Source organism: Lepisosteus platostomus, chromosome 6 (genome assembly GCF_059453375.1).
Source record: "Lepisosteus platostomus isolate fLepPlt1 chromosome 6, fLepPlt1.hap1, whole genome shotgun sequence".
Classification (NCBI taxonomy): Eukaryota; Metazoa; Chordata; class Actinopteri; order Semionotiformes; family Lepisosteidae; genus Lepisosteus; species Lepisosteus platostomus.
This window is the reverse complement of record NC_142616.1, coordinates 5,145,889-5,166,833: the sequence shown is the minus strand read 5'-3', so window position 1 is coordinate 5,166,833 and position 20,945 is coordinate 5,145,889. Positions and strand designations below refer to the sequence as shown.

At 41.3% G+C, this 20,945-nt stretch overlaps 1 protein-coding gene and 1 long non-coding RNA gene across 3 annotated transcripts in view; one reads left to right on the top strand and one right to left on the bottom strand.

Moving 5' to 3' along the window:
• LOC148659709 (ovochymase-like) overlaps positions 1–20,945 on the bottom strand; it is a 77,212-nt gene that overhangs the window by 39,374 nt on the left and 16,893 nt on the right. The window contains exons 18-34 of one of the 2 annotated variants that reach the window (XM_088637406.1): positions 20,454–20,706; positions 20,210–20,372; positions 19,776–20,041; positions 19,394–19,551; positions 18,307–18,577; positions 18,054–18,216; positions 17,637–17,905; positions 17,135–17,292; positions 16,753–16,996; positions 11,385–11,553; positions 10,589–10,839; positions 10,247–10,344; positions 9,886–10,162; positions 8,706–8,874; positions 7,433–7,689; positions 6,968–7,065; positions 5,428–6,806 (exon numbers count right to left, since the gene is read on the bottom strand). In XM_088637406.1, the coding sequence (XP_088493532.1) occupies positions 6,495–6,806; positions 6,968–7,065; positions 7,433–7,689; positions 8,706–8,874; positions 9,886–10,162; positions 10,247–10,344; positions 10,589–10,839; positions 11,385–11,553; positions 16,753–16,996; positions 17,135–17,292; positions 17,637–17,905; positions 18,054–18,216; positions 18,307–18,577; positions 19,394–19,551; positions 19,776–20,041; positions 20,210–20,372; positions 20,454–20,706 (3,576 nt within the window). In that variant the 3' untranslated portion in view covers positions 5,428–6,494. Of the gene's footprint in view, positions 1–5,427; positions 6,807–6,967; positions 7,066–7,432; positions 7,690–8,705; positions 8,875–9,885; positions 10,163–10,246; positions 10,345–10,588; positions 10,840–11,384; positions 11,554–16,752; positions 16,997–17,134; positions 17,293–17,636; positions 17,906–18,053; positions 18,217–18,306; positions 18,578–19,393; positions 19,552–19,775; positions 20,042–20,209; positions 20,373–20,453; positions 20,707–20,945 lie in introns of those variants that run through there. The other variant, XM_088637405.1, reaches the window with a different exon arrangement.
• LOC148659710 (uncharacterized) lies at positions 78–19,725 on the top strand. The gene is made up of 2 exons (XR_015939763.1): positions 78–921; positions 19,304–19,725. It is a non-coding gene; the product is annotated as an uncharacterized LOC148659710 (long non-coding RNA).

The window sequence follows — 20,945 nt, the reverse complement described above, 5'->3', positions numbered from 1 at the left end:
ATATGTAAATTATATGTATATATATGTAAAATATGTATATATTTTATGATATATCTTCGTTATAAATGTCTGTAGATTTTATTTTATATTTATTTTTTGTTTTGTTTCATGTTAATTTTATTTGCTTTGACAACACTGATTGTACCCATCAGTCATGCCAATAAAGCATCTTGAATTGAACTGTAGTCCCACCCTCCACCATCAGTAACCTCTTCTAACAGGAAGGGGGAAAGGCGAAGTGAGTCTGCTGGAACTGGGCAGACTGGGGATCAAATCCTCAGACTTACAGGGCAGCCCGCTTCTGGGACGCTACAATATTCAATAAGGGAAGCAGCTTCTAAACTGTACATTAGTTTCGGTGTAGAGGACCTTAAAATAATTTACCAAGTAAAGACTGAGGCGTTGAGACATAAGCAGTTTCATTGCTTTTACAAGAAATTGGCCATAACTGACTTCTGAAGTGCGCTTAATTCATCGACTTGTCCCTTTTAATTTGACATTGATAGTGATCTCATCACGATGTTTTGCAGAGAGGCGGAGCCTTCAGTATGTCTGTATAAATTAACAAAATGTTTTCTTTTTGCTCACATGAATTCCTAACCAGAACCGGCTCACAGTGGGCTCGCTGTCCAACGGTTCTAACACTAACAGGCGCTAAATGCATTGACAGATCAGTATTGAATCAAATAATGTATTTTCACCACTTTCCTTTTCCCCACCTTTTTAAAAAACTGCAACGGAACAAACGTCGGTAAACCGTTACTTTTTTTTTGGCAGCAACGCGGGGTAGAACTGCGGACAGGCAGGTGGAGCCATGTACACGAACTCGGATGCCTGATTCTCACTTCCACGATATATTTTTTTTTATCTCTTCGGTGATTTACAGCCCTTTCATCGTGCAATTTTAAAGCTTCTGAGTGGGTAAGTTGTTATTTTTTAAATGTATTAACAGAGAAAGGGTTTGTGGTCATTACGGACGTTTTCAACATTGAGTAAACCCAGGTTTCGTGTGGCCTGTGTTAGTCTCCCGAATGGTTAAAGATTTACAATAATATTTGCCTTTTATCTGATTATTATACAATTGTGTATTTTAATGGAGTTTGTAGTAATCCGTCCTTCCTCCTTCAGATCCAACAGCGGCGATATATTTACACCGTTACCTTTATAGTTTGAAGAGGCAATTCTAGCATTTCCATATGGTAAACCCGCTATTTTACCTCAGAAAAGTACGTTTTAATGCACTATGTCTAAATTTTACCTCAGTAAAAGGTGACATTTCGCTAACGGGTTTGACTCCGTCTTCAGCGTCACTTTATTTTCGCGCCACTGGCCTCTGTTTGACCCTAACGAATCTGGCTCGCGCTAGAGCGAACAACTCGGACTGCTGTCTTCTGGATTTAGGTAATTTCTCGAATTATTTAATACGAATTTTTAACCTTTTAATTTTATCCTAGACGCTTACAAACTAGATTCCCGTGTTTTCTAGTTGAGGGCCCCTTTAACGAAGTGACTGTTTTGATTAATGAAGCGCAAGAGACCTTGAAAAAACCCTGTAAAGTTTTCATCCAGCCCTGACGACTTTATGAATTTATTGCTAACCTCCCAATTTTTAGAAAAGGGAGATATAAGGCGATCTGTTAACCATCCCTGCACTGTTTCTTTCAGGAATTGAATAGTTTGATACCTCTGACTTAAGATTACAAATACTCTCTGCCTAAGATAGACATACTTTTTTAAAGGAATTGCTTTCAGAGACGTTTATTATTAGAGAATTCATAGTAATAATGTATTTAAGGATTGTAAAGCACTGCAAGATGATTGTTTCAAAAGGTGCTCAATTAATATTGTTGTAACTATAATGCATCCCTTTATTATGTTTAAGAATTGATACCCTTTTTGTTTGTGTAAAATGCCTCCCTGTATAAAGATGAAAGTGTGTGTAAGTTTCAGGTTTTTCATAAAACAGAGTAGTTTTACAGCCAACAGTGGGTTGGATCTCTCCAGAGAATGGGCCGTAATGACCTCAGCACTGCCATACAGACTTATTTATTTTTGCATCATTCACCTGTGTGCCGGCAGAGCTTGAATTTCTGAGCGTGATCGTTGGTATGCCGCACGATTGTAGTTATTCCCACAAATCCAGCATTTCTAATGCGAGAATGTCCTGCACGTGTTTATTGGCAAGCCATCTCCCAGATAGAATCAGCGTAAATCAATCCACACATATTCTCTGTCAGATTGAGTTTTCCTAGCATGTTGCAAAGCACTACTGCATAATTCAGTGACAATGCGCTCTTTGTGTGGTTGTTTCACATCTCACACTTGTTATAGGCAGACATATAGGTATAGAAAACAGAGTGATTTGGATTTGGAATCGGTTAAGTTTTTTTAATGGGAGATCTTCAACATTTAGCTAATAAACTCGATAAAAAATGGAATGTTGGCTGAAAAAAAAATCTGCTTCTGAAGAAAGTGAGCCTCCACAGAAAACTGCATCAGACCCTGAAAAATGTAATGACGGTGATGAGGAGATTCACAAAAGAAACAGGAAGGAGAAAGTGCGCAGATAGGTTTCAGGCAATTTGGCTGAAAATATATCCATGGCTCGAAATGAAAGATGGAGAAATGAGCTGCTCAGTTTGCAACGTGTTCAGTAGTGTGAGGTTTACAAAGTCTACATTAATTAGACACTCGAATGCAGTTGCTCATAATGCAGCACTCAAACGAAAGTGTGAGGAGGAATCAGCTAAGAATGCTATGGCTGGGGCAATCTAAGCCGTACCAATGGAGGATGAGAAACAGGTCACTTAAAGCAGCGTACTTTGTTGCAGAAAACGAGTTAGCCAATTCGAATTTCGTTGAAGCATCAAGCTATGGCAAGCACACTCTTAGAAGAGTTAGACGCCTATGTAGGGAGAAGGCCTGTGTTTTCTTAATATTGGATGAGTCCACTGATAAAAGTAACAGCAGCTCATTACTTATATAAGGTACATGCACAAAAGACAAGGTGAAGCAAACTTGTTGCAGTATGCACAGATGGGGTTACTATAATGTGAGAAAGCAGCCAAGGAGGTGTTCAAACACTCAGCGAAGAATTCAATTCAGAGTTAACCAAATTGCTGCTAGCCAGATGCAGCCAGATCTGTGGAATAAGTATAAAAGTTCCCGCAAAACTTGAGGGCATTTTTTTCAGCAACTCTGCTATAAGAACCAATAAGCTGCGTGAGTTGCAGAAACAACTGGAAGAGCGGACACTGACGTTTACTCTGCCACATACAGTACAGTGAGGTCGTTGTCCATTCGAAATGCAGTGTCGAATTGGATTCATGGCACAAAACAGAATTAAAGCAAAATTCAGAAGTCCACTGAATAATACAGACATCACAACTTTGATGCTCATTTCAGAGCTTGGGCCTCTTCAAGGACAGTTTAATTTCAACAGGGCAGTTACATGTATAAAGTGGAAAGAAATGAAGAGGACTAGAGAGAGAATAGGGATAAACTGAGAGAGACAACAAAGAGACTGAGGAGAAGAACAATAATGTATATATTACATTATTACAATATACCCCCTTTCAGTAATGTATATAGTTTAGAAAGTGATTATCTGAGGTACAGTGCATTTAAAAAGTCACCACCCCCTTTCAAGATGTTCACATTTGTTGCCCTAAAGAAGGCAAATAAAATTAGGCTTTTTTCAGTTTTATTTACAAATTGTACCATGCAACATCCAAGTTAAAAAACATTTCTGAAAAAGTAAAAAAGTAGAATATTTAGGTTGAATAATAGAACACCCCCTGAGTTAACATTTGGTGGAAGCACCTTTTGCTTGAATTACAGCCTTGAGTCTGTTTGTATACATCTCTACCAACTTTGCACACCTAGAGGAAGGAATATTTGCTCATTCCTCCTTACAGAATTGTTCAAGCTCAGTCAAAGTGCGTGGTGACTGTTGATGGACTGCCCTCTTCAAGTCATTCCAAAGATTTTTGATGAGATTTAAGTCAGGGCTCTCACTAGGCCACTCAAATACATTCACCTTTCTGTCCATCAGCCACTGTATGGTTGCATTGGCGGTGTGCTTTGGGTCATTGTCATGTTGAAAGGTGAACCATTTTCAACTTCCTGGCTGAGGGCTGCAGGTTTTCTTCAAGACTTGTATTTTGCACCACCCATCTTCCCTTCTATCCTAATAAAAGAAACACCTTCACAACAGGATGCTGCCACCACTGTGCTTTACAACCTTAGCATTATTAGAACCATGCTGTATACAAGTGAGCTAACCAGCCACCTCTGATGTAATAAAGTGATTGTGTTCAAGGGTGTAGTCGTGCTGCAGAAATAATTTTAAAGTGTTTCTTTGTTAATTTGCACAAACGCTGAAACAAAGCCAGCATCCTATCCTGATTTCTGAATCGGTGTAAGAGTCATTTCAGGGGCGAATGCCCCCTAGTGGCCATCTTCTGCAGAGACTCCTACTGTTGCATTACCCCGACACACCACTGGTGACAGGTGTCTGCTGTTCATGGAGGTTTGTTTACAAATTTGGGAGCAATTGCACCAGACCTAGAGTGAATGTCGAAATATCATTGCAAGGGGTGGAGAAACACCCAGGAGAGCTGGAAAGTCATGGATCTGGCCAGGTGTGTCCATGGTTTATTATAATTATAGCACCACAAACCCATTGCCTTGAAGGAAATCAGCCATCAGGCCTGAGACCCTCAGGTTTCTTTTTTCCCCCTGGAATGTTTTTATTTTCCTCTCCTCTGTGTCCACATGGTGAAATATGGCTTTATGTTTCACAGTGAAGAAATCCAAAGGGATACGAATTTTGTGCCCTGAGAAAAAAACAATGGGCCCTGTTCTCATAATTATCCTTAGCCTTGGTGAGTAGCTGGCTGATGGCTGCAATCGCTCAAGACTCCCATGAATGTCTATCAGGCGTTCAATTTTGAAACTAAATGTTCTCTTGGTACACAAACAGTTGAAACTACTAAGAAAAAACCTTGTAGATGTTTTTCTGCTGGAATATCTGCTGTTGTTTAGGCTTTCTCTTAAATTGATGTGGCTCTCATTGTATAAAAAGGGAAACACTGCTGTATTCATTTTCAGAACTGTATTCTGTACTGTGCTCCTGTATGCAAACATAAGGTCTGCTTTCCTGCTCAGTTCAAGAAGCTGATCATTGACTGATTTCTACAACAGCTATACAAGACTATAAAGCGTTCTGTAGCAATCTGTTGTGAAGGTAGCTGAAGCAGATGAAATACTGATCGACTGATTCATTGATATATATACCCACCTAATGGAGTTCTATCATTACAATTCCTTATTATCTCCTGTTACGGACAGGTTCTGTAGTCTGTGTCGGGTTTTGTAGTAGACCCTATGTGATGCGATGAGAGCTAGAGGAAACAGGAGGTGTGGTATGGGAAAACACACAGGGGTTTAATGGTGCACAAAATAATAGTGACAGTCCGTGAGATAATGAGCAGAGGAGACAAAGAATGGCATCCAAATCCGAGCAGGTCCAAAGGCAGGTCAGGGCACAGTCCATGAGTCCATCAGCAATAAATCCATCCTCTGACGCATCAAGGTTAAAATCCCCGGGAACAGGGAAAACACAAATACACTAAAAACATGGAGGTCCTAGGATGACATGGCGAGTTCCTCCAGGTCCCGGGCTCAGGAAACGGGAGGTGTCGGGGATGAGGTCTGAGCCCTCAGGAGACGGACGTATGGTATCCTGGTGCTAGGAGGGCCTCTCGACATCGGTAACCTAATGTTGAGCCCAGAGGACTAAAGGAGCTAGACATTAAATAGCAGTAGGTGTAACAGGCTACATCTGGGGAACATAGCATCAATCTCGGAACTAATGACAAGAGTAGTGGAGCGCACTCTAGGGGAGGAATGTTGGCTGTGACAATCTCCCTTCATTTGTCTCTTAACTGGATTCTCTGCAGGACAGAACCTATTGCTATATTCGGGCCCAGTGGGTGTTGATGTATGGCAAATACCTGCAACTGCAGAATTCCTGTGGTGATAAACAGATACTCCTTTATCTTTTCTATTTTTTTTATTTTTTTAATTACAATGTTTTGAAAAAATCAGCACACATTGCAAGAACATTGATTTACATAGATAGAAGCTATGTGGATTCTAAAATGTTTACTATACAGATATATAAATTAACATACTGTAATTCATTTTGTATATTTCAAAGCAGGCAAAATCAGAAAAATATTTTTTAGCAATTATGTATCATCTTTGTCAATAATCTTGACAAATAATCTTAGTTAAGTGCTTTTGTCAGCAAAATCTCTAAGTGCAACAAACACTCCTTCATCCCAGACGTACAGTAGATAAGAAAGTCCAGAATTGAATTCTGCAGTTAGGCTGAGGTATGTAGGGGTACAAACTGATTTCAGATTTATGGAATTCAACCAGATGCAGCTGCTGTGTTTGGCCGAGGGTATCAGTGAAAGAGGGCGTGGTCACAGTGTGGACATCCAGGTGACCAGAACAAAGGGCAGGGACGCCAGGAAGAAAGCAGAGTGGGACTTTTGGGGAACAGCATATGAGCTGGGCTTGTTAGTGGTGTCAGTCTTGGGAGTTACCACAGGCAGGTTGGGTACGTTTGCCCGTAGGAAGGTCACAAACTGTGACACCTTGACGAAAGATCCGACTTTTACTGCGCGGACCTGAGCACCGCTGAGCTTGACAGAGGAAGCTGTTTCATTAACGGCAATGACACTGGCCTGAACCCAGGCATCCTGCTTACAGACCAAGGGCCCCCCAGAGTCTCCCTACACAGAGAGAGAAAAATGGTGGGGGTCAGCACAGAGAACGACTGACCACCTCTATTATTATTATTACAGTATAAAATATCCCCAATCAAGCATTGTGCCAGCAGAACTCCAAAAAATAGTCAGAAGAGCAATAGAAGAAGGAATATAGGTAGGGTTACCTGCTCGAGGAACAAGGAATCAATACAGATGCTGCTGTCTGAGGACGCAGTTACACATGGAACAATCGTTGTGTTTAATTGCTGTAGGGCTTGTTCTCCTGCAGTCACAGAGACACACGTATAATTTAATTTATTACAACAAGAGGACATTTTACCCTTCACGATTTCTTTCTGATAGATGGGACACTGGTCATTTGTTACCTAACCCTGTTCTAAAGAATACTGATACCCCTGCATACGGCTGTGCAGGATGGAGCAGTCTGTGTGATCCACCTTAATCATGGACACAACAGCACTGCCCACACTGGGGAACTGGGGAACCCCACCCCAAGGAATTCTGGTACACCTCTACTGTGCAGGATGGACCAGTTTAAAAGAAGTACCTTGATCAATGATAAAACAGCACTGTCCACGCTGTGAAATCTGTATCCTGTTTTGTAACCCTGGACTATATCCCAGACTCACCTGTCCCAGCTGTGTTGCCCCAGCCGGTGACCCAACACTTGGTGCCAGGAGCAAATGAGATTGCCTCCCCTGCCAAACAGGCTGGTAGGGTGTAGTCAGTGAAGGAGACATTGGCGTCCAATTTCAGGAGGGCAATGTTGGTGCCACCTTGCTGGCTGGATTTAACGTCCAGGACCCCTAGGGATCTCTCGAAGGGGTTTGTACCATTTTGCTTCAGTCTTCCTACATAGACCCTCCATTCACTGAGATTTACAGAGCTGGAATGGTAGAGAGAAAGTTGTACAAGCTATATTTACATGTCTTTGTATGTAGAGTTTCATGCTAGACTTCCACTATCATGGCCATCAGTAAAGTGAATCAGCTGCACTTAACATGCAACCTTCTTGTTTACTCAGTCCAAAGTAAAAAATGTCTCTTTCATAGACAGATTGTCTTAAGTAGTAAGCTAAAGAAGCTAAAATATTACTTCCTTTCTGGATTTTCCGTACTTGAAATCAGTGTTACTCTGTGTACAATCAAGTTTACCTAGTCAATAAAAGATTATGTGTCTTGTATACTGAGGAGATGTTAATTCATAGTTGAAATATCTGATTTTGTTGTAAATATGCTGTCCAAGAATTCTAAGACAAAATTATCATTTCACTTCTCTCCAAGTGAAGAAGAATCTGAATGATGTCTCTAAGAGCCAGCTATTCTGGCTGATTTGTTCGTGAAGGCTACCAAATAGTAATATTATCAACAAATTAGTTTGTTCCATTTCTCTCTATGCAGTTACATTAATGCCCACTGCCCAGCCACAAATCACTGTAACTAAGAAGCTCTTCCAGCCCTTTGCAGATATTCCTGCAATAGGTTCTCCTGCTTGAAATGATGCATACTTTTTTTAAAAAAGGGTTCATTTCAGAGCACCATTGTTTTTACATTGAGAAAAGACAAAGCGGTGATCCCCATTTGGCTAAGATGCCGCCATACTGTCTGGAGACTTGTACAACCGGATGAGCTGACCTCAGTCAGAAAGGCTTTTGTTAAAGAGAGCCCTCCATCGGATACCGTCTTCTGCATTGTACATCTGGCTCTGTGTCACCTTTTCCCAGTGTCATTCCTGCATTGACTCGAGTGCTAATATCTGTGGTCACTTCTAGATCAGCACCAGGTTTTGGTTGGGGAAGGACATCCATGTTATTGTGACTAATTCATACTGTGGTTTCATCAGCAGCCCGTGAAGAAGCACTGTTTCAACACCGGGGGCTGGTTAGATTCTTGTTGTCTTTACCTGGGTAAGCACTGTGCAGCTGTCAATACCCAGTTGCTGGCGATGATGGTTCCTCCACACGCATGTCTGCCATTCTGGTGCAGGCTGACCATCCAGGGCCAGGACCCCTCTGAAGCTGGCTGACCCCCAAGGAGAGGCGTGTTTATTTTGGGTCTCCCACAGATATTTACTGCAAGACACGAAGACACAGCAGTCAACTCTAGAGGGACCAGACCAGGGGGCACAACTCCAGTCTCTGGTTTTCCTTCCACCTCTAATTACCTAATTGAACTGAATTGAAATTATTTTCTTAGTTTGACGTGCTGAAGTCTTTTCATGTTCTGTATACCTGCTGAACAGCTTTTCTTGAGGACTGGATTTGGGTTCCTCTAGACTAGGCACATATTTCTGACATCTTGTCTCTTGCATAGCATGTTGAACCAAATTTACAGTTGTTTCAGCACATTTCCTCTGTTATCTTTTGTTTATTCTGTGACGTGTCAGCCATTTCATTGAGTTTAATTGCACAGGCCTCTTTACAACAGAATATGCAGGATATCCTCTGTAGCACTACAACTTGCCATCAGGAGTGATGGATGGTATCTTTTGAGACTGCACACCTTGTGGTGCCTGGGCCTGGAAAAAATCTGCATATCAAATCTTTGCAAGTCCTGATCATTTCCTGATCATCACTTAGTGGTAGAAAGAAGCATTGGAGTTATTTGAGAGGCTGGTTGTTGGTTCAAAGTTTGGAAATTGAAAACAGCATCGAATGAAGTCCTATCATCCTTCGCCATCAAAAATATAAAATAATGAGTTCTTTAATCATTAATTTTCACTGATTTTAGAGAGTCATCAGACTGACAACATTACTTATGAACGTTCTGAGTGTGATGACCCTGTGGCATCTTTTCAATCTTTGAAGCAAAGATTGGCAAGACATTAGGTGCTGCCATTACCGTTACAGTTCAACCCTGTTGGTGATCCCTGTGAGACCCATGGTTAGAAAACCACGGGGACTTGAGATCTGCCTTAGCTATAGATTGGCTAAGTTAATTTTCCTCAAAATTCTGGAATTTGATGTTCGATCTATAGTGATGATAGAAAGGAAAAACAGGAGAAATGAAAGAAGTGCAGGTGAGCCAAAGGGCTAATTTGGGTCTTATTACATTCTTGTCGAAATATCTGGTATTGTACTCACGGGGGGCTGCAGTAGTTGTTGTAGTAGAGGAAGCAATGGATACTGGTGCTGTTGTGGTTGGAGTAACAGTGGTGTTGTTTACGAGGGGCAGGCTGGAGCCCAAAACACTCCTCAGGAAGCTTTCATACCGAGATACCCTGGTGAACACCCCTGGGCTGAGGGCACGTACAGCGGTGCTACTGCGGTTGCCAGTGATGGCTGTCTGGTTAACATCAATGACACTGGCCTGAATCCAGACAGAACCCTGCTTACAGACCAAAGGACTGCCTGAGTCTCTCTGCAGGAAGAGCAAAACAGAATGTGAGAAAGAGACAGATACAGGTTGAGCATATGGACAGTTCATGATTCATTGATTTCTTACCTGCTCCAGGTTCAGTGGCTCTGTGCAGATACTGTCAGCGGGGGACACATTCTCACAAGGAGTGATCTTCATTTTCACTTCTTTCAGAACCAGATTTTCTGGAAAAAACAATATGGACATAGGATTTTAGTGGCTACTGGGACTTTTCTTATCTCAAAATGGGACACTGGTCCTTTGTATCGTAAAATACTGCTAGTTCCCCCCATGACCATTCCTACTGGTTGCACCACTGGCCGTGGTCAGTCAGTGTGAGACACCTATGTCTGGGATACAACAGTCAGCACTGGGCAACTTGCAACCTTCTTCTTAACCCTCAAGGTTAAATTTCATTCATTCACGTACCCCACACTTTGTCCCAGCTGGTAACCCAGCATTCGGTGCCAGTGGGGAAGGAGACACTTGCCCCTGCCAGGCAGATGGGCAGGATGAAGCCAGTGTAGGAAACGTTTGTATCCAGTCTCAGGAGGGCGATGTTGGAGCCACTGAGGCTGCTGGTGGTAACATCCAGAACCCTCACCGATCCTTTGAAGCCATATGAGATGTTGTGGACCGTCAGTCCCAGACCCACACTCCATTCACTGACATCGACTGAGCTGGAGAGACAGTAGAAGGATAGAGAATAAGAGAGGAAGGTTAATGTACACATGGTTGACATCAATTCAAATAGTGAACCTCAGGGAGATTTTCAGATCTGTTAAAGTTTAAACTGAGTTACAATATCCAAAATCATAACCAATCATTAGTGCTTTTCTAACATCATATCAAGGCAATATATAAGTCATTTGTCAAGTCAAGATTGTCAGATCTGTTCAAGTCTGAACTTAAAGTTACAATATCTAAAATCATAACCAATCATTAGTCTAACATAATTTTTAAGGCAATATGCTATTCAGCAGTGAAACTTTAACCAGAGGACATAAGTACAAAACTACTGGGGAAAGCGCACTGAGAACAGGAGGCACTTCTTTACTGAAAAGGTTTTGAGAGTTTGGAATAAGCTATCCAGCCAAGAGAAGACCACATTTAAGATACAGCAGGAGGAGATCCTCCAATCAGGATAAGAGGCTCACATGTTCACAATGGGCAGTGAGGCGTGGAATGATGAAATGACCTGAATTTGAAAAGGATCTGGTTCTACCTGCGTAAGCACTGTGCAGCTGTCATCACCCAGTCGCTGGCAATGAGGGTCCCTCCACACATATAATTCCCGTTCTGATGCAGGCTGACCATCCAGGGCCAGTACTCCTCCTGGGCATACTGACCCCCAGTGAGTAGTGGGTTGAGTCTGGGTCTCCCGCAAACTTGAGCTTAATGATGTATTGAGAGAGAAGAGTCAATAATAGGTGGAGCAGTGAAACCACCGGCTTTAGACCTTAGCTTCAGCTTTGGAATCTCTCACACATCACCCTCAGTGTTCTCAGTTGGATTCAGCCTCCCATCTCCAGTCCGCTGCATTTCATCAGATGTTACTTATTTTTCTTATTTTTTATGCCGCTATTATTTTTATTTCCGGTGATGTTACCATTTGTTACCTAAGTAACAGTTCTAGTTAGTATGTAAATACAATTCTAGTTCGTACGTGCTAGCTACTTAGTTAGGGCTACTAAAATATTTTACTGTCTAACAGTAGGTAGTATATTTATGCTTTTATTAACCATCAATAATGTCATCATCATCGAGAAAAAGAACGATTGCAGAAGAAAAACGAATTTTCCAAGATAAGTGGGGAAAAAATTATATTTTGTCACAGAGATGAAGGATAAAATCCAGTGTCTCATTTGTCTGCAATCTATTTCGGTGCTAAAGGAGTATAATGTATGCAGATTACGACAGGATGCATCGAGAACAGTATAAAGAGATAACTGGCAAAATGCTAAATTAAAACATTCAGCAACTCAAAGCAGCTCTTGCACAACAACGAAACGTTTTCACAAATATTAACATATCAAGTGAAGATTCCATAAGAGCAAGCTTCATCATCAGTGAAATGATAGCAACCATTCACAGAAGGCCAATTCATAAAAGATTGCTTTATAAAGGGATTTGAAGGCATAAAGGTTGTCTGCAAATACAGTTGCCAGCAAAATTATTGAATTAGCCACTAATGTATATCAGCAACTGGTTGTAGTCGCTAAAGATTTCGAAGCATTTTCAATTGCACTTGGCGAGAGTACAGGTGTAACAGATAATGTATTCTGTGCGGTATTCATTCGAGGGGTCGACAGCAACCTGAACGTGACAGAAGAATTATTAGGTTTACTACCTCTGAAAGGCACAACTGGAAGCATGCATCGAAAACTCGAGACTGCAATGGGATAAACTCACGTCAGTGACGACGGACGGTGTACCTGGAATGTCTTCTGAAAACGTTTGTGTTGTGGGTTAACTGAAAGCAAAATTTATCAAACTTGGTGTGTTGGGCACCTTCACACCTTCACTTCACTATACATTGTATTTCGTACCAGGAAGCACTCTGTAGTGAAAGTCTACAAATGAAGGAAGTTCTGGCCGTTATTGTTAAGACAGTTAATTTTATACAGTCAAGGCGTCACAATCACAGGCAGTTAAGTTTTTTTCTATCCAGCATAGATAGTGAATATGGAGAGTTGCTGTATCATACTGAAGTTAGATGGCTGAGCCAGGAAAATGTGCTTAAGGTTTTTTGCTCTAAGAAAGGAGATAGTGTGGTTCATGTCAATGAAAAACAAAGATGTTCCTCATCTTGCTAATCCAACTTTTATATCTCATTTGGCTTTTCTGACAAATGTCACAGAGCACCTGAATGCACTAGACGTGAAGCTCCAGGGTACAAAGCAGGTGATTACACAGATGTATGACAGTGTCAAGTCATTCAAATTTAAGCTTTCTTTGAGGGCAAAACAACTTACAGATGGCAACATGGCTCATTTTTCAGCCCTGCAGTCACTAGAAATGGTCGAACCAGGTTCTTAAAAGAATATGCAGATGTCATTTATAACCTACGTCAAGATTTTGAGCAACGTTTTAAAGAGTTTAAGGTTCTTGAACCATATTAAAACTCTTTGCCACTCCTTTTGCTGTGGAAGTCCATAGTGTTTTAGAGGAATTCCAGATGGAGTTAGTGGAACTGCAGTGCAGAATTGTTTAACGAGATTTCACGAGAAAAGGTTTCCGATGTTAGTCTCTGCGTCTGCTAGAATCATAGCAATGTTTGCCAATACGTATGGATGCTAACAGTTTTTCCCATTAATGAAGATCAACAAATCAGTTTTATGCTCAAGACTCACCAATGAACATATGCGAGCAACATTGCGATTGGCTACTTCACGTGATATCGGGCCTAATGTTTACGTTCTGGTTTCTGCAAAACGCTGTCAACAAAATAGCCAGAATGAAGAACGTCAGAAATAACCTCACATGATCTCGAGTATATTGAGTAAAGTTAACCAACATGTTTCAAATAAAAATTTAAGTTTCAGTTAATTTTTTTTTTAGTATTTGATGCATTTTGTGTGTGAATGCAGCCTGCCGATTAATGCATTTTATCTAATGCAGCCCCCATATTCATTTGAATTTGAGACCCCTGGTCTAGTAGAATTCGTTTTTTAGTGGCTCAATGATCCGGGGTGCTTATCCAGCCATTTCTTGAAAGAAAGAAGCTTGTTCGCGCATTTCAATCTGTTTGCTGTTTTATAGCCTTGGATTCACTTACTCCTGGGATTAATGTATTCTGTACTCTAAGCACATATTCTCAACAGATTCTTCTCCCATTCTGCCTTTCTTAATCTCCATCTCATTCCTTCACAGTCTACAGTCCTGACATTTTAAACTTTTGGTTATGATTTGACCTGTACAGTTTCAAAATATGGTTTAGAGATATCCTATACTTTGAATTAAGCACCCTAACAGTTCTTTAAAGCTTTTTATGCTGTAACACAAGCTATACAACGTATACAAGCAGTTTGCAACCATGTTTATTTTCTTTTTGATACCTCTTTGATGTAATTGAAAATTAAACTAATTGTCTTTAAAACTTTAGTAAAAATGTTATTTTCAGTTTTATATGTGACTGTAGCCAATACGGGTCTTCACAAATGCTTCATTAGCTTAGGAGCTCCTATTCCAATAAAACCCACAGGGCAATTTCCTGGCATCTATGTCATGACTCCCTGTCTGGCTGTGGTGTCATCCTGCAGGTCCTGCCTAGCCCTGGCAGCTTAACTGTTTGTGTCACTGGCATGTATTTACAGGTTGGGTCTACTGCAGGGTTGCAGCAGGGATCTAACTACAGTACCATCTTGAGTGAAGATGCTCATCTCCTAGTTACTAATGCAATTTACAGAATGCAACAAGGTCTTTCAAGTGACTCAAAGCTTTTATTTTAATCTGGCCTCTTTTATTTAACAGAACTTGTCAGTTTGCTTTTAAGTATGATATGTTTTTAAAGTCACTATGTCTAATATATTTATAATTAAAATCTTGACCAAATAAACCTCTTCTAATCATGAAATATAATAAATAATATGTATACTATGTATGTGTATAACTTATGTGTATAAAAATATTTGCATTCACGATCTCTTGAGTCCCCAACATATGGAAAAATATCAAGTTATTGCATCAGCATTCATACTGGCGGTGTATCAGATATTAAAGTGCCATAAGAGATTAATCGCAGCATTGTCAAAGCATGTACAATCAATACAACATTTATAGACATTTACCTTTCAGGGCTCCAGGCTAAAAAAAATTACTTGGGAGCCACTGGCTCCTAAAATGAAACATTTAGGAGCCAAATGACTTTTTTTAATTGCCAAATTACAGAATCAAAATAGTTCGTCTGCAATACACCCAATGAACTCCACACATGAGGTGTCATTGTCAAACATCTTTGATACATCCATTCTGTTCTTCTTCATTTGCAAGATTTGGGAGGCATATTTTGTGAACGGTAATTTTTCGCATGCAATCATTAAATTAAATTGCATTACATTTTTCTTGGCTGGTTTTTCACAGGCATGAGACACAGTCCAGTCTAAAGGTGTCTGCCTTGGGGCACACTTTGCAATTACACAATCATGAGCTTTTGCTTTTGACTCTCTCCATGTTTTATTTAATGTTTTCTTTTTTTAAATGATTCATCCCTGTGAAAAACCACTTCCTGACCAGCTTTAGAACAAAAGAACAAAACAATACATCATTTGTTTAACTTATTATACCTAAACCAAGCAAATTCCTGAAGCTCCGAAGTTCTGAAATACTGTACAGACCTGTTGACGGATGAATCAGACTCTTGTAAAAAGTCTGTAATTTTACGCTTCGCCATCGTTAGCAGGTCAGCTCGCGTGTGGAACGTTTGTTCTAGTGTGTAGCTACTTAGCTTCCTAGCTTTTAACCAGCAGTCACTGCCGTGTGCTGTGGTGAAGTAATGTAAAGATGTAATTAAGTAATGCCAGATGAAATTTGACCACATATCAACACAAAAAACACACAAAAAAAGTTTTGGTGTTTGTCGCTAATGGCGACTAGATTTTAAATTATTGTCGCAAATTTTTATTTTTTGTCCTATTTGCAACCATTTCAGTCGCAGTCTGGAGCCCTGTTTACTTTGAATTCAGCTCCCCAACAGTTCTTATACCTAGATTTTCCTGACTTTGATTGCTCAAAAACTCAAGATCATTATGGGAATGTCTTGTTGCAGATGCTCTGACACACTGAGTAAGGACGCGGATGACAGCTATGCCTGCCATTTAGTTTCAGCTGCTTATATCCCTCATGGTTTTTACTGATCTTTGTGAGAACATTTTTAATCTCCCATGAGGACCATTTTTTTCTTTTACACATACTGTATGTCCCTGATTCCATTGTATTTGATAAGGTATGCATTAGAATTTAGTGGTCTGTACCATGCTCAGTGCCAGTTTAATGTTTTTTTTAGATCAAATACATTCCAAGACCCTCAATTCCTCCAAGCTAAGTTTGTGACCCTCTTTCAGATATATGGTGCTACACTTTCTCCTCTTCTGCTTTCCTGTCTCTCTGGAATGCTGCAAATCCAGTAATGTTACAATCATAACTATCAATGTTAGGTGTAATTGAATAATTGCAGATACCTCACAACTGCAACAGAGTGCAGTAAGGTCTATTTCCCAGAATGTTGTTCCTAATTCTCCTTGTATTCTGGGGATTCCCCTTTCAGTTTGCCCTTCTCACTTTACTGTCACTGAATAATATAGTCAGTCCTGAGCTCTTAATTATTTTTCATTGGCCTGAGGATTTTCACAGGGGAATGGAGGGCTTTCACAATAAATGTGCTGTCGAGACTGAGACACTTTTGAGAAGAAAGTAAATGTTGCTGTGAATGGGTATAACACTAATATTACTTAATATTCCAGAATACCTTGCTTTGACTTCCTAGTGATTATTTTTAGAGGCCATCAGTGTTGATGGATAAAAATATTTACATGAACATCTTTCATTCTGGTCTCTGTCATGTTCTTCTGAGACATATCCTGGCTTTTACTCACTTGCAAGTGCACCAGCTGTTGAAGGGCAAGTAAAACTGCTGTCAGGATCCATGCCATTGGAATCAAAATGGACAAATCCTGGAGTGGCCATCTCCACCTGCCTGTTGATCCAGTCCTGGTACTGGGACATCCTGGTGTACACTCCTGGGACATTGGGCCGGGCACAGCCATAACCAAAACTCACAATACCGGCCTGGACCCAGGCGGAGCCCTGCTTACAGACCAGGGGCCCCCCTGAGTCTCCCTGGAAACAGAGAGATAAGGGAAAGTTGTTATAGATATAATTATAGAAAACATTCTCAAAGTTTCTTAACACTGCTCAGTCTGAGACAAGAAGAGAGTATTGGAGGATAAAGATGAGAAAAAGACAAAGTGTTCATACATTGCAGGGGCTCTTCCTGTTATCCAGCACTCCAGCACAGATCATGTTGTCAGTGATGAAGTTCACACCAAAGGTCAAGTTACTTATACAACCACACTGACTCTTTCCAATGATGGGCAGTTGAACTTCTTGTAGGGTCTTGTTATTTGGCAGACTTACTGGAAGACAAGACAGATAATAAGATCTAAGATCCACCATTAACATGTTATTGGTAGCTAACAGCCATGTCTTACAGGCTGGGAGTCCAATTGCAGGAGCCTGGTGTGTTCTAGAGGTTGGCAGAGAGGACCAAAGGATGAACAGAGATGTGCTTTGTAATGGTGGACAGAGGTCATAGAAGACTATTGTTTCAGGCAGGCAGATGGCTGCAGGAATGACATTGTGGGATTGGTGCTTTAGACCAGGATATTGTCACCATTAGCCTTCCTGTTATTGTATCCCTGAAATCCCTCAAGTAGCGTCTGGTTTAGCAAAGCAGTAAACATCAGTGTTATACACTCACCACCATCAGCTATGTTTCCCCAGCCAGTGACCCAGCAGCTGGTCCCAGTGTGGAAGGAGCTGCTGTTAGCTGCCAGACAGATGGGCTGAATGTAGTCTGTGAATGTGACAGGGCTGCTCAGTTTCAGTAGGGCAATGTCATTGTTTAAAGTCATATAATCAAAGTTGGGATGCAAGATGATCCTTTCAACTCCTCTGGACACTTGGTGGGGGTTAGAGCCCTCCTGACTTTCCTTGCCCAGATACACCTGCACCATCATGGAGCTAATCCTGGAATTAGAAATGTCATCAGTCAGCTGTGCTCAGTCACAGCACAGAATTCTTCATTCATTATGCTGCAGAGCATTCATACAGCATGTTTTACAGACCTATTTTTAAACCACCAAGATAAAAAAGAGGGTTAAACGGGTTTAATTACCAGTATGTGCAGTGTGCGGCTGTCAGCACCCACTGATTGTTGATCAGGGACCCTCCACAGAAATGGTACCCATAATATTGCAGGCTTGCCTGCCAGGGCCAGTACCCCTCTGGTGCAGAGTCACCCCCTACGATCCTTGGATTAAGGCGTGTTTGCCCACACTCTGCATGAATAGGATAGAGAGAGAATGTTAAAAAGGGTCTGTTGACCGAAACCAAACTTGAGTAGCAGACTGAAATAAAATGGCACCTACCACCAGGTGAAATTGGAGAAGGCACAGGAGTGGGATCTGGATTCAATGAACTGCAGGTTACATTGCTGTCAGGGTCTGTGCTATTGGAGGAGAAGGTCAGAAGACCTGGAGTGGCAGACCCCACCTGTTCATTGATCCAGTCCTGAAACCGGGACACCCTGGCGAACACTGAAGGGAAACTGGGACGGGCACAGCCCACTGCAAAACTCACAACACCAGCCTGAACCCAGCTTGAGCCCTGCTTACATACCAGGGGTCCCCCTGAGTCTCCCTGCAGAGAGAGATAATACAGAAGCATTACCTGATAGCCCTTTACTGTATATTAGGTCCGTAGATGGTATGAAAGAAAGAATGCGATCGTGACAGAGGACATTGACTGTCTGGAAACATTTCTGACTTGTGTTTCTTTGTGTTACTTAATTCACTTTTTGATGTGCTAATTTGTGATGAAATTATGAGTAACTACATCTTTTGAACTGTTTTTCACTGGGATGATAAAACTCGAGCAATGAGTGTGGTAATGTTTGTGTCTAAGATTTATAATTTACACTAAGATATATTTGCTGCAAAGAGCCTGTTGTGACCTAGTCTAACACACAGTCTGTGTTCTATCAATTTTGCTCTTAATGAGACAATGACTTCCCTTTCTTCAGTAGAAAAGACACTTCAGTGGTGACTCGTTAAGTAGGTGTACCACCACCTTGTGTTCTGTAATTGTAATTATAACTCATCAGAACAGGCAGACAATTTCAAAGAAGAATGTGGAGGCAAGAATATCTTTCTTATATTAACACTCTGAAGAAGGCTGAACAGCAAAGCACATTTGCACTTACAATAAAAAGAAAAAACGTTTGTGAGTGCTACCCTTTTAATCATTTTCTACTGTTGTGGTATTCCCAGTGATTTTTAGACAATTTAATTCTTTGAGTAATGTTTTGCCTGGTATTTCAATTCAGTATGTTTCCTAATGTGTTTCTGTATGGATTTATTTCTGAAGACTCCCTGAATGAAACTTCCAGACACCAAGTGTGTAACGGGAAAAGATGGAGGGTGAGAAAGAGCGCAAGAAAATGAAAAGAAATTTTACCTGGCAGGAGCCCTTCCCTCCCTCCAGATCTCCAGCACAGATCATGTTGTCAGTGATGAGGTCTGGTACAGGGATCATGTTATAAAGACAGGTACACTGTCTGTTCCCAATGATGGACAGCTGGACCTCCTGTAGGGCTTGGTTGCCCGTCAGAAACACTGAAAAACAAGACAGATTGTCATCTCTCAGACAGTGGGCCTGCATGGAAGCTTAAGTTCATGATTAAGACCTGTAGTTCTCCCTTTTCAGAAGTTCTCTCAGACACCACCGCCAATGTCTCCTCAGTGGAAACTGCCAACTATGCTTAACAAATAAAGCAGGCCCCATTCCTACCCATTGCCTTCTCTTCAACAAGGGATTTATGTCAATAGAGCACGCTCACCTCCCTCAGCTATGTTGCCCCAGCCAGTGACCCAACACTGGGTGCTGTTTTGGAAGGAACTGATATTGCTTGCCAGACAGATGGGCTGGATGTAGGCAGTGAAGGAAACAGGCTTGTTAAGTCTAAGTAGGGCAACGTCTTTGTCGAAATTCAAATACGCGGGGTGCGGGATGACCATTGTGACCATTCTGGACACTTCATGAGTGTTTGATCCAAGTTGTGATTGCCTGCCCAGATACACTGTCAACTGACGTCTGTCAGAGATCCTGGAGAGAGCGAGAGGTCATTAGTACAACTCTGTCTAAAGTCACTCCTGTTACTCAAATACACTTATCCTAAATTATATCTCTTCAGATCAATATACTTCCACCTCCAGATCACACTTTAACTCCAACTGTCAAAAGACTGGAACAAAGTTTAATTGGTTTATTTACCCATTGACACAGTGTGCAGCTGTCAGCACCCACTGGTGGTTGATCAGGGACCCTCCACATATGTGTTGCCCATAATAATGTAGGCTGGCCTGCCAGGGCCAGTACCCCTCTGGGGCGGAGTCACCCCCCACAATCCTGGGACTGAAGGGCGCCTTTCCACACTCTGGAGGAACAGGCCAAAGAAGATATATAGGAAGAAATGAACTTTGAAAATCATACTTCTCCTTTTGCTTAATTTACTTACCACTTGGCATAATTGGAGTTGTGCCCAATGAGCTACAAGTAAAATTGCTATCAGTGTCGGTGCCATTTGAAGTGAAGGTAAGCAGTCCTGGAGTGGCCGACCAAACCAGCTCATTAATCCAGTCCTGGTACTGGGACACCCTGGTATACACACCAGGGAGACTGGAAGGAGTACAGCCATCTCTGTATTTCACAACACCAGCCTGAATCCAGGCAGAGCCCTGTTTGCAGACTAGGGGACCTCCTGAGTCTCCCTGGAGAGAGAGGAGAGGTGTGGTGGTTAATACAGACACTTACTGGACACTACAGTACCTTAACAATGCACTGAGAGAGGGGGGTTCCAGACACTGATACAGACAACATGCTAAAGGATTATTATTATTATTATTATTATTATTATTATTATTATTATTATTATTACCTTATTGTCCTGATTCCAAGTGAGAGTGAGATGTAGCCATCCATTACATTATTAACAGTCATTGCAACCCTA